General features: G+C 42.8%; 1 protein-coding gene across 7 annotated transcripts in view; it reads right to left on the bottom strand.

The window, feature by feature from the left end:
• ANKRD44 (ankyrin repeat domain 44) overlaps positions 1-12,508 on the bottom strand; it is a 131,205-nt gene that overhangs the window by 35,211 nt on the left and 83,486 nt on the right. For all 7 annotated transcript variants that reach the window (XM_040069368.1, XM_040069372.1, XM_040069370.1 and 4 more), the window contains exons 8-13: positions 11,401-11,613; positions 10,390-10,468; positions 7,136-7,250; positions 4,107-4,189; positions 2,698-2,761; positions 411-479 (exon numbers count right to left, since the gene is read on the bottom strand). In XM_040069368.1, coding sequence (XP_039925302.1) covers positions 411-479; positions 2,698-2,761; positions 4,107-4,189; positions 7,136-7,250; positions 10,390-10,468; positions 11,401-11,613 — 623 coding nt within the window. The remainder of the gene's footprint in view (positions 1-410; positions 480-2,697; positions 2,762-4,106; positions 4,190-7,135; positions 7,251-10,389; positions 10,469-11,400; positions 11,614-12,508) is intronic.

Here is a 12,508-nt window from a genome sequence, read left to right as displayed (position 1 = left end):
GGTGTCCATCACAGCATCTTGTTTAGCTGGCATAGCAACACCCATAGCAACGCTGTCTGTGGGGGCAAAATCCTCTAGGAAGCACCTCCAACAGCAGCTATCCTGCCATCAGAACCCAGGTGTTGTCTTGGGCACACCGGCACAAGAAGTTTGGCAGTAAGAAAAAAAGAAAAGCTGTGATATTTTTTAGTCGGAAAACTCAAGAGGGTGGCACGGCTTTAATGTATTTAATGAAGCCTGCACCTGCCTCGCTGGCATGTAACTGCAGCAGCAAGGGTTCTGCAGAGAAGGCCAAACCACCCAATTTTATTGCCATTCTTCATAGAATATATGATTTTGCAGTCTGAGGTGGCCTTTCTTCCTTGCCTATAGATTCTTTCTTTTTTAAAAGAGCTTTGTAATTTACCTACCTTCCACATTTGTCCTTCTTATTAAAATCTGCTCCACTGCTTTGCAAGAGTTTTATACATTCTACATTACTGGAAAGAGAAGTAAAGAAAACAAAACATTAATAAAACAGAAGCTTACACCTGCATTGCCCTCTGTCCCCCAAAAGGAAAATGTTACTCTAGTTGTATTTGTGTTACTTGCTGTGCAAAAACAGGGTACAGCCAACTATAACGTGAAATTCAATCAAACAGAAAGTGAAGCTCTAAAAATAAACGATTTTATGTTTTTTTTCACTAGAAAACCTCAAACTTCTCCTCTGCAGAAGAAAAAAAATATTAATTTTTTCCAAAGAGAGCACAGTAAATGTGATCAGTGTGTTAGGAGATTTTCAGTGGCAGCAGTACTGTAGCACTTCCCATTCTGACCTGGTATTTTATAAAGGAACTTAAAAAGAAAGTTGTTGCTAGATCATAAAATGCCAGTCTAATAATGAAGAGGTGACATTTAACGAAATCCACCCCCATCCAGCAAAGCATTCAACAGTAAGCCCTTTGCTCAAATCCTGGAGTCACTTTTAGGTTTATTCTGATACCATTTGTTGACTACTGATAGATTTAAGCCCATCTCCAAGTGCTGTGGTTAAAAAGGGGGGTGGCTATTACAGTGATTGTCACATCAACACTGCATTTATAGAAGTGGAGGAGAATTTACCACATCCTGGCTGATTCTTCATCTTGTTTAAAGCCAGGTAATTTTTAATAGAAAACAAACCAGTTGCCTTCTGACACCTTTTGTAATTCAGGCAAATAAATGTAGGACTCCAAGCCAGAAAATGACATAAAGAAGTGGAGCACTATCCAAGACCGCTTGTCATTCACAGGGGCAATAAATCCATCACTTGTGCTCACAATCAGATGAGCAGACCTTGGAAACTCTTTTCCTAGCCCCCACGCAAGTCAAGTCCCATTAATGTAATGGCAGTAACAGGCCTGTGTCAGGAAATAAACTGATGGCTTTTGTAAATCTCCAGCTACAGAAAAAAAAAAAAGGGAACTGGATGCAGTAATGCAATATTTTGGTGTATGTCTAACTCTAAATTGCTGTTGCATAAAATAACTGCAGAACACTCACCACAATGCACTAAAAAAAAAAACACTTGCTAGTGATACAATCATAGTAAACCACTGGGAAAATACAGTTTATTTTCACGAGTCACTTTTGTATCTTATTGAAGCCTCTCTTTCCCTTTAGGACTTCCAGGATGTTTTTATTATCCTTCTGGGGAGCAGCCTTATCAAAGAGGTGGCATCTGACCTATATTATAATAATCTCCATCCAAGCAACATACATTAATACGAGAGAAATATCATGATGAATAATTCCAAAATAATAATAATAAAGCCAATATTTGGATCAATTTTATTGGGGTTTGGTTTTTTCTTCCCCCCAAGAACAAAAACTTTGTGATACAGATTTTGGTCCACTGAGAAGAAAAAGCAACTTCCAGAATGACTGCCAAGTATTTGCTGTGGATGAGCAAATACTATATAACCACAGAGAATCCAAAGGCTGTAGCCAAGGCTCCATTTCAACTGTTTTCTGAGCCACAAAGCACTCAAATAGGAGAGTCAAAACTCAGTGCTTGCCAAACGTTCTGTCCTTTTGCTAGATTAACTTCACAGCACTTCACTGACAATTATCTGGAAATATTAAAAATAACTGGATGCTACATTTACATCTTAAATTGATGCGTTTCAATTTTCACTTCAATATCCCTCTTCTGCCCTCCCGCCACTTTTCAGGAATGCATCACCCTGAAGAGAGGGGCAGCCTTCTCGCTTTCCAATTTGGAGAATGTGCGTTTATTTTTTTGTTGTTGCTTTGTTTTTTCCTTTAGAAACTTAAAACTTGCACCTGAAAAATGGCAAAGAGGGAGATGAACTACGTTTGGACTCCAGGGCTGCAATGTGACAGGCACTGCTGCATTTTCGGACAAGGACACGGTCCAGAGATGGAGGCCAGGAATAACTCCCCTGCCAGCAGCCTCCCAGGAGCTCCTGCTCCCCACTGGGTGTTCCCCAGGGAGTAGATGGAGGCCAGGAATAACTCCCCTGCCAGCAGCCTCCCAGGAGCTCCTGCTCCCCACTGGGTGTTCCCCAGGGAGTAGATGGAGGCCAGGAATAACTCCCCTGCCAGCAGCCTCCCAGGAGCTCCAGCTCCTCACTGGGTGTTGCCCAGGGAGCGATGCTCTCCTGGCCCCAGCCGTGCCCCGGGACGCCTTGGAGCAGCCGCAGTGCAGGTACTCACCCTCCGGCAGCGGCCGCGTGCAGGCACGTTCTTCCGAAGCTGTCGGGGGTGTCTATGTCAAAGCCTGCAGACAGCACGTGCTCATTACTAAACAAGGACACTATGCTATACTTTTGTCCTAGTTAAACCACAAGAAATATCGCAGAGACAGAAAAATCAGTTAGTGGGGAAAAAACCAGAACGTAAGCAGCTACAGTCAGAGAGAGGTTGTCACGGGAACGGCGAGCAGCTGCTCCGCTTTGGCAGCTCTATAAAAAGAGCCGCCAAGTTGAGAAGCGAGTGTCTATTTCCACATCCAGCTCCTCCACAGCCCTGTCTGCAGCCTTGTGACAGGCGGCTCGGAGGCAGAGACTCACCAGGAGGACTGTGACAGCGGGACAGGAGCACAGAAAACATGGAGACATGAGGAAGAAGCACAGAGTCAGCCTAAACATGAACTGGGGCTGTTTGCGTCGCGTGTGGCTGTCAGACTGGGAAGAGGCTCCCAGCATCAGCACGTGGGGATGTCCATCAAGAAGCACAAGGCCAAAGGCAGCAGCCTGACAGTGCTAACTCTGGTCACCCAGAGTGTTTTCTCTTCCTATCTAGTGGTCAAGGCCAGAGCACACCAAGTCTTAATAGAACAGGGTATGTAATTACCATTTTTCACATTTCTTTTATACCCTATAGGGCTCAAGTAAAGGGGTAAAAGTTGTTGTTGTACATTTTACATGTTAAGTAATGGAGGAGTTTTCTAGAAAAATCCTACTATCTGGGTCAGGATTTTTTAACTCACAGGAACTCTTGTCTGGAAAAAGTAGAATGTGGGATTTGGCCACTGATTACTGACTCTTTTGAAATAGTTGCATAAGCAAGCTCTGGCTTCTTCTGCTTTGGGCTCTGGTGAGGATCCCAAGCCTGTTCTCTTGACACCACAATTCCACTTGTTTTCTCTCTCATGCCCCCAGAGCTCTGGCCAGCCTACCTCCTTAACTACAGATTCAAAAACACATTTTAGATGCATGTAAAATACATCATCATCAGTGAAATTTAAATACCTGTGCCAGTGCAGACCCCATGGAGATTAATTTCAGAATTAGTCCTTTGGCAAGCAGTGGGGAGAATCTCCCAAACAAAACAGGATCTCACATTCTGAGAGTTTGGAAAGGGGTTCTAAATTCCCTCCCTCCCCTGGTGAATTAGTCTAAACTCTCTAAACCTGCTGGGAGAAAGGAGCTTTGGACATGAAGAACACAGGAAGCACCAGCATGGCTTTGGGAAAGCTTTGCATGCTCTGGTGCCCCACACAGCCCAACGCAGCAGCACAGGAAGCCTTTCATTAGAATAATTCACAACAAAGAGTAGAAAGGGGCTGCAGGCAGCAGAGACAAACACTACTTGAGTTCCAGGGACACTGGGCAATTACTCACCTGATGACAACAATTTCCTGCAGCAGTCTGAGTGGGCATTCAGGGCTGCTAAGTGTAAAGGGAACATGTTGTGGATCCCACACCTGAAAGGGACAACAGCCTCGTGAGAAAATGCAGGTACATACATACACAGCACATCAAAAGCTCCTTCCAGAAAGGCAACATTTTTCTCCTGTTTTTCTAGGAAGATCTTTTCTTGCTGCCTGCCATTATTTTTATCTGTATTTCCTTAACAGCCTTCTTGAGAGTTAAAAATATTCTGATGCAGCGAAATCTTGGCATTGTGCTTTGAACAGAAATGTGGCAGGATGGTTTGCAAAAATCCCAGGCAAAGCCAAGGTAAGGGAGGAAGTTAGAGAGCAGATACTGCTTGGAGTCAATTGCCCAGTGAGCCACAAATTCCTGCACCAGCTACACACATGGCAACTGCCATTCTGAGGGAAATGTAAATGCCAAAATCTTCTCTATATTATTTCGGAATCCTTTTGTTGTTGTTGTTTTTTTGCAAATGACTCTTCACACCTTCCTTTATGCTGTCATGTCACAGTTTTCTTCTACAGCCTAAGAACTAATAATCCTATTTGCTCCAGCTACTCTCCTCACCTCCTCTTTCACTTCTCCCACCCTTTAACACATGACCCTCTTTTCATCCACACAACGAACTTTCAGAGCAGACACGATGGGTAAGAAAAGAAAGGCAGCCATTAGATTGAGCCTACCAATCATTAGTCTAAATCTGTATCAGGCAAACATGTATTTTTTAAACAAGCTGAGCACTCAGCAACTTTAATTAATATCAGGAAATCATGCCAGTTCAGTTCCTAGGCATGCCACTGCTTACTGTCTTAGAGTACTTTTGGGTCTGGACATCTTGGTGTCTTTCATGCAGCATTGTTTTCTGTAAAGCATCTTGTTATTCTAGAAATATTATCCTACTGGCAGTGCTCCAAGTGCACATAAACACGGAGTCTCTGACACCAACTAGCTTGACAAGATTATCATCTACTGCCTGCTCCAGCAGATTTTTTTTTTTTTTAAATTACAAACTCCAGAACAATAGCAGATGGATTCCTATCAGTCCTTCATTTCTGCGAGACAATTGGTGGATGGGAGAGTACGATCACCTCATGGAAGAGGATTTCAGATACAGAGCCAGAGACAAAGGATCTTGTCTTTCTACCACCATAGATCATAATTACTTAGGAAGCCTAAGACATTAGTTAATGTGGATGTTTATAAAGGTATCTTCCTCTCTCCAAGATTTTATACATAAATCCATTTAACTAATTTGGGTTTGTTCTCAAAGAATTTATTCTTTCCAGAACCAAAAGGCCCATTCTTTCTCTATCTTCACACTAAATGTGTCCTCCTTGCTGCTTCACTACACTGAATGACTTGTGCTGCAGCACAGATTTTAATTTTGCTATTAGCAGGATCTATATCTTAGAGTAAATCTATTAAGAGATGATCTGACAGCCTATTCTTTGAAGAAAACATTGCAAGCTCAACTGACCTGCTGCACCTGTACAAACAGGTTGCATTTTCTAACCATGGATTAATTTATTTAAGGTAACACTGGACATTCTGTATTGCTGTGCCTCTCCTTATACCCATTTCCCACCGTCTCCTCCTCCGCCTAGTTATCTAAGGCAATATTATTCATCCTTTTGCTCAAGATTTCCACTCAGCAGATGTTTTGGCTGGTTTTCACCGAAATCCACTATCTGCACATTTGCTAGCCAGTGTCCCACTTCTTACAGTGCTGTTCACACTGGTTCCTCCCATTACTTGCACACTTTCCCTTCCAGTGCATTGCCTCGACGACTGGCCAAGCTCTCTGCACTTGTTGTGAACAGCACTGCAGAGTTTTCTTTCCTAAACCTGTTTGGGGAGCTCACCCAGAGTTCATGCAGCACATATTGAAAGCACATTTAGCACAGGCAGTAGCACCATTTCCATCTGCCTGGTATCCCTGAGCCAACTTATTATTTTACTTATTTCTGCTGCTGGAAAAAGTATTTTATTTGATCAATGTTCCAGTCACCCAACTGTGAAATAGAAATTTCTACCTGTATAACCCTGATTCCAAGAGTGGAGTGGGCTATCCCAGTGCATCTCATTTTCCCTTAAAACCTCAAGATAACAGACAGCAACTGACTGTACTGGAGAAAGAGAGAGGAACAAACCTACACCTCTACTAAGATACCAAGATCTTCATGCTGGCTGTATTAATAAAATCCAGTGACACTAGCTGAAGCCTTGGAATTTCATTATCCATGCCAATCGAAGATCTGCTCCACCTTCTGAGTTTGTAGGGTGACAGTTGCACTTAGCAAAGGAGAATGGGCAAATGTGTCTCTTGCATAAACACCACCAAGCAAATAAACAAAATACCAAGAGCTGCAATTATCTCCCAAATTCAAACCAGTCATTTGCATTTGAAAGCAGGGTTTCCTAACTAGGTAAGTCAAGAAAAGTCCCTGATTTCTATGGCAGGTTCTATGTAGAAAACAAATTATATTTTGGAGACATGTGGAGGTAATTGCCAAACCTTACATGCATTAAATCAGATGCTGCTCTGAAACACCTGGTTACAGATATCCCTCATGGCACTGCATGACCCTGACCTCACACCCGTGTTTATGTCCGGGTTTGCTATTTCCTTTTGACAGATCCTAGGAACCTGACCATAACTAAACAATGCCCAAGTACTCGCTCTGTATGCACACAAACACACACCCTACTTCATGTACATTAACACCACTGTCCCCCATCAATGCTTCAGGGAAAAGAAGCACTACTTGTACAACCTGGAATCATACAAGTGGGTACAACAGGAACTTAGCAGGGTTTGCTTCCCCTCCACACTTTCCAATTGTCCATATTTTAGTCTCATGTCACCCACTGAAGTACAGTACAATTATCCTCTCATTTTTAACCTTCCCCCTTCAGAAGGTGAGGAGCAGCTGTGTTTCCAGGCATTGGACATAACACTGGCTCCTTACAAACAGCTCCACTTGAGCACCTACTTGGCAGTATCGGCTCCGCTGGTTATGAGGGTGTTGATCAAAAGCTCATGTCCGTATCTTGCAGCCACGTGCAGAGGGGTGTTACCATCCTTATCAACACAGTCGATTTCCCCTCCTGCAGAAGAGATTTTCATCGTTTAACTGAAAAAATTCAGCATGAAGCAGGAACCACAAGTGCTACTTGTCTCTAGTGACAGCACCACGAGCAGCCCAGAGCTGCTCTCTTAGCACAGAGACACTACATTTCCCAGAGCAAGGACCAGCACACAGCAAGCTCTCAGCTGTCAGCCGTGGTCTGGCAGCAGCACTTGCACCTCCCTCTCCACCTGCAGTGGTGGGGAAAGTGGTGGGAACGGGATGACGTACAAGGGTCAAGTACATGATTTGGATTTGGTGTCTATCTAAAGGTACAAATGGGTGTCCTGAAGTAAAGTAGAAAATAATCTGCTGAAACTGTAGCCTCATTTGTAAAGGCACTGCCACTCAGCCTTATCTGTACCACAATGTTAAACAGAGCTCACTGCGGAGGCCATCAGGAACACGCTGCAAACAAACGTGTTGTGTGCTTTTTGCATTTCTTACCAAAGAACAGCCAAAGTGTGCTTATGTAGAGCTTTTCCTTCAGCAATTTAAACCTGGCATCTTGTATTTTATTCACATAAGCAGGAAAACTGGATTATTTCTTTAGACAGATTACAGACAAGTCCCTGTTTTCTTTTTGGACCGAGAACTGTAATTTTTCAGGCTCTCCTTGCCAGTCAGGTTTACTGCACTCCAACTATTCTCTCCTTCCCCCAGTCCTCTCCAGCTGGCCTGCATCCCTGTGGAAGCAAAAGCCAAAACCAGTACTACAGCTGACATCTCCCAGTGCTGAGCTGAGCAAACAGTATTACTTCATGCCTGCTGGCTACAGTCCTATCTGCCCTCCTGGACATTGCACAGCACCATGCACATCCGTGATCCATTTATTTAAGCACCACAACACTGCTGACTTGTGATCAACAACCTTCGGATCCTCTACCAGCCCCAGATCCCTCCTTGAGGGACTGCCACCCACCTGGGCTGTTGCCATTGTCCAGCTGATACTCCTGCCTCTGCGTAGGATTTTTGCTTTGCTTGCATTATAACTTCTGTCTCCAGTTCTACAGGATCATTTTTCATTCTGACTCCACCTTCTGCCAAACTAACAGTCTCTCCCAAGTATATTTTTTTTCCCCAAATGTCAAAAGCATGTTTTCTATTCCTCTATCCAAGCTTTTAATGTAAATACTGGATAGTTCCAGACCCAGAAGGGAAACCGAAAACTCCCTCACTACACCTTCCATTTCAACAACATTTTATTTATTACTAATCTCTGTGTGTAGTTTTACAACCAGTCATGCACCAGCACTGTAGTATTTTAATACTTGGCTGGTTAGCTGTGAGAATACTGCCTGAAAGCATGTAAAAAGTCTTGCTAACTTCAGGATATGGTAATTCTTACTGCATGTCCACTATTCACAGGTGGTTATAGGACTTAATTGCAACAGGAAGAGTTCTAGAAAAGCACTAGACACCGTGCCTTGAGAAGCTGTGGATTCCCCACTCCTGGAAGTGTTCCTGGAAGCCTGGATGAGGCTCTGAGAAACCTGATCTAGTGCAAGGCGTGTCCTCCCCATGGCACACGGATTACAACTAGATGATATTTAAGGTCTCTTCCAACCTTTCTAAATTCTGGTTTTTTAATGGTAAACCAAGGTCAGTGAAATGCTTGAACAGGTTCCCTGGGGCACAGCATCCACCAGTGGAGGTCTCCACAAACACAAACTGCACATGGAAAAGTCAGAGGACTGTGCTGTGTTCACAAAGCACTATTAAACTGCTGTAAAAAAGAATTGTGATGTTCCAGCTTCATCTACTCTTGAGAAATCTATGCAAGATACTGCCCACTTTGGCTGACCAATGTAACGTAGCCCAGCATTTGTTTTTCCTCGTTTTTAAAGAAAGGCATCACACTTGCAGTTTTCCAATTTTAAGGTAATCCATTCTTCCTCTACAAGTTGCTAGAGACAGCAACCAAAAACTGAGCCACCATTAGCCAACTCATTAAGAACTGCAGAATGAAACTCCATTGCTTTAAATCACTGACATTTCTCTCTTCCCCAAGATCCCGTGGCAATGAGGCATAAAGTCACTTGCAATGAGATCTGTGTACAATACTAAAATTAGAGGGACAGAAAACAAAGAAGGAAAGAAGTGAAAGCCAAGTAAGTGGAAGAAGAGTAGAGAGGCATGAAGGACAGATGAAGAACTGCCAGTCCTTTAAAACACAAATCCAATGGCAGCAAACAATGGCTCTAAGCCTGAGCATATTAGACTAAACAACTAAAAGCTGCAGTAAAGCACCATTTCTTGCATTTAACCCCAATTCCCTTTTACTATTACTATTCTATTTATTCCAAGAGAGAGATAACAATTTTCATGAGGACCTGAAAAAGGATGATCTACTGCAGACCTCCATTTTAAAACACAATCTTGTTTAAATGTGTCATTACATTTAAAGCACAACTGTTCAACCATCTCCAACATTTCATACTTCTGTTCCAAGTTTGGGATTTTGGAAAACAAAAAAAAACCCCAACCAATGAACAAAGTCCAGATCATCCTGTCTCAGGTAGTGGCCCAAACTGGGAAGCTTAAGTAAAGAATCAGGAATAGCAACCTCTGTCATTCAGAAACAGGCCTCTGCCAGATCTCCAAGAATAATTGCTATATTCTATAGCATTCCTGGTCAAAAAAGATGCCTGAAAAATGACTGGTAATCAGGAATCCTGGCTATGCCAGAACAAACAAGGTAGTAGTGCTCTTCCCTCCTGAGTACGTCAGCACTTCATGAAGACTGAGCTAAGAGAGGTGAGAAAAGCACAGCTGCTGAGTGCAGAGCAGAAAAAATGGTTTGAGCTCTAAGAACACCAGGGCCCCCAGATGAGGACAACCAGAAAATTGTTCATCCTTCTCAGCAGAAAAAAGACCTAAATACACCTTTGAACTCTTGTTTTCGGGTTAAGAATCTGAACAGATCATCTGGACCACTGTCAGCCGGAAGATTAAGGAATTTTGTTAACAACCAAAATCTCAGGTTGCAATGACGTGATGGAATGAGAGCTGCCTGCTCAGCTCAAAGCCAGAGCTGCCCTCTGGGTGAGAACAACTGAAACTTGCAACAGTGGACATGCCTGATCCCTTGGAGAGCCAGCAGAGGCACAGAAACTCACCGTTCTGGATGAGGGTCTGCGACCGCGTGAACCTCCCATGGACAGCTGTCATGTGCAGGGGGCTCTTCCCATCCTTACTCTGGCAGGAATGAAACACAGCAGCGCTTCAGCATGTGAAGGCTTATGAAAGCAAAGGTACAGTGAGTACAGAGCAATGTTTTGGGTTTTAGAGAAAGAAACTGAGACCAGGAAAGCTGAGCAGTGAGAAAATAGCATGGAAGTGGCACCAGCCCCTACTCACACCACTTCATGTTTATTGGCATGGGGTTTCACCTTCACTGGCAAGCACAATTCCTAACTTCTTCTTAATAATTCTGAGTTTAAATAGTACACTGCCTATTCACTGATCTTAAGGGACGTGCCAGAGGTGTTAAATGCTGGAAGTTAAATGCCAGTTTCACAAATGTGAGTTGCACACACAGAATTTTAACTAAAGTAGTCAAAATCTTGTATGAACTCAGAAGACCTCAAGTCTTCTGATACTTATACCAGTACCCTCTGTATAGGGTACAGCAAGTTCCTTTCAGCTTCAGCAAGATGTGTAAACTGTACCTTCAAAAATATTCAGATAGCCTAAGCAGAACCAGACTTTTTAAGCTGGGGCTCTAAAGTGGGTAACAAGCAACCCTGGAAGGGGAACTTCTTGGAATCAGGTTTAATTATACCCATATTATAGGGGGAAGAAAAACACCAAAAAGTAACAGTTCTTTAACTTAGCACCATCCCCTTAGCACCACATTTTGACAGAGCTCCTGGAACTATATTTTGGTACTTTTTTGTGCTTTCATGAAAGTGGCTGTCCTAGGGTTTAGAGTTCTCATAGTATTTATCAAAGCACTGAGAGCTCCCCTGCTGGGATGTAATCCTACCCAAACAGTTTCATGATCAACATTCTCAGCATCTCTCCAATTCCATCAAGGATTTCAAGCCATGCTGTACTTGTTACAGTTTCCTCCTGAGATATGCAAAATAGGATAAAGTAAAACCATAAAGCTGGTGTTCAAGTTTTACCTGAATATTAACATCTGCCCCATTATTCACTAGGAGTTCAAGACACAGTGCTCCATGAGTGGAGGCAGCAGCAAAATGCAAGGGGGTGAATCCATTGTTATTAGGCTGATTTACATTAGCACCATAGTCAATCAGCTCATTAACAACAGAATCCTGACCATTGTAACAGGCAATGTGAAGTGCAGTATTTCCATAGATGTTCATCTCATCAATCTAAAAGGAGACAAGGAGACATAGTTAAAATTATAGACATCAGCTTAGCATTTTACGTAATGCATCACACACTGCAAATGGAAATAGCTGGAGGCCTGAACTGTCACAGGGCATAGCTCTCACCAGCACATTTCATTGACAAATTATACTCCCAGACAGCTTCACTTGGAATGCTTTACCTTTCCTATTATTAACTTTTTATCCCACTGACAATTTCTAAAACCAGTGTGAAGGTTTAAGCTGATAGCAGGACTGTATAATGACAATAATGACGACAAAAGTCCTAGCAAGCTGGAAAGCTTTTCCATGTAACTGGAAAAGCAGGACGAATAAAAAGCCCACAATCTTTATATTTAAAAAGATTACAACGGTGAGTAGAGTTTCTGTGAACAGAACCAGGCATAAGAGCTGTTTCCACAGATTTGTTTTGGATAGGGAGTGAAGCTATCTGAGTGAAAGCAACGTGAAAGTGCACAGAAATTTACACTTCAATTAAGACACTCATTTCAGTAGCCCAGGATTATAAAGGTGTAATTAAGATTTTGTTACTTCTTGATGACCAACTTAGTAATCAACTGCTGTTCTGTAAAACAGGACAAGACAGATTGTACAAAAGACTCCGGAATGGCACAAACAGCCTTCCATGACAGGCATCTCAAAGATCATATCCCCAGCGGTGGAGAATGTGGAACTAAAAGGGACTTATTAGCATAGCACTGTTAATAACAGGAAACAGCTATTCCCCTTCAACTTCAAGGCCAACAGCCTGTCAACGTGAACTTCTGACAATTTTCTGGCAGGTCAAGTCAGCTGAAAATGCCACAGCAAAAGCAATGGCTCTATTTAACATCTCTGGTTAACTGTCTGATTAGGCTCCTCTGGTCATCTCACCACT

The sequence above is a fragment of the Hirundo rustica genome, chromosome 7, assembly GCF_015227805.2.
Source record: "Hirundo rustica isolate bHirRus1 chromosome 7, bHirRus1.pri.v3, whole genome shotgun sequence".
Lineage (NCBI taxonomy): Eukaryota > Metazoa > Chordata > Aves > Passeriformes > Hirundinidae > Hirundo > Hirundo rustica.
The sequence above is the reverse complement of the archived record's forward strand: the minus strand, read 5'-3'. Positions and strand labels throughout refer to the sequence as shown.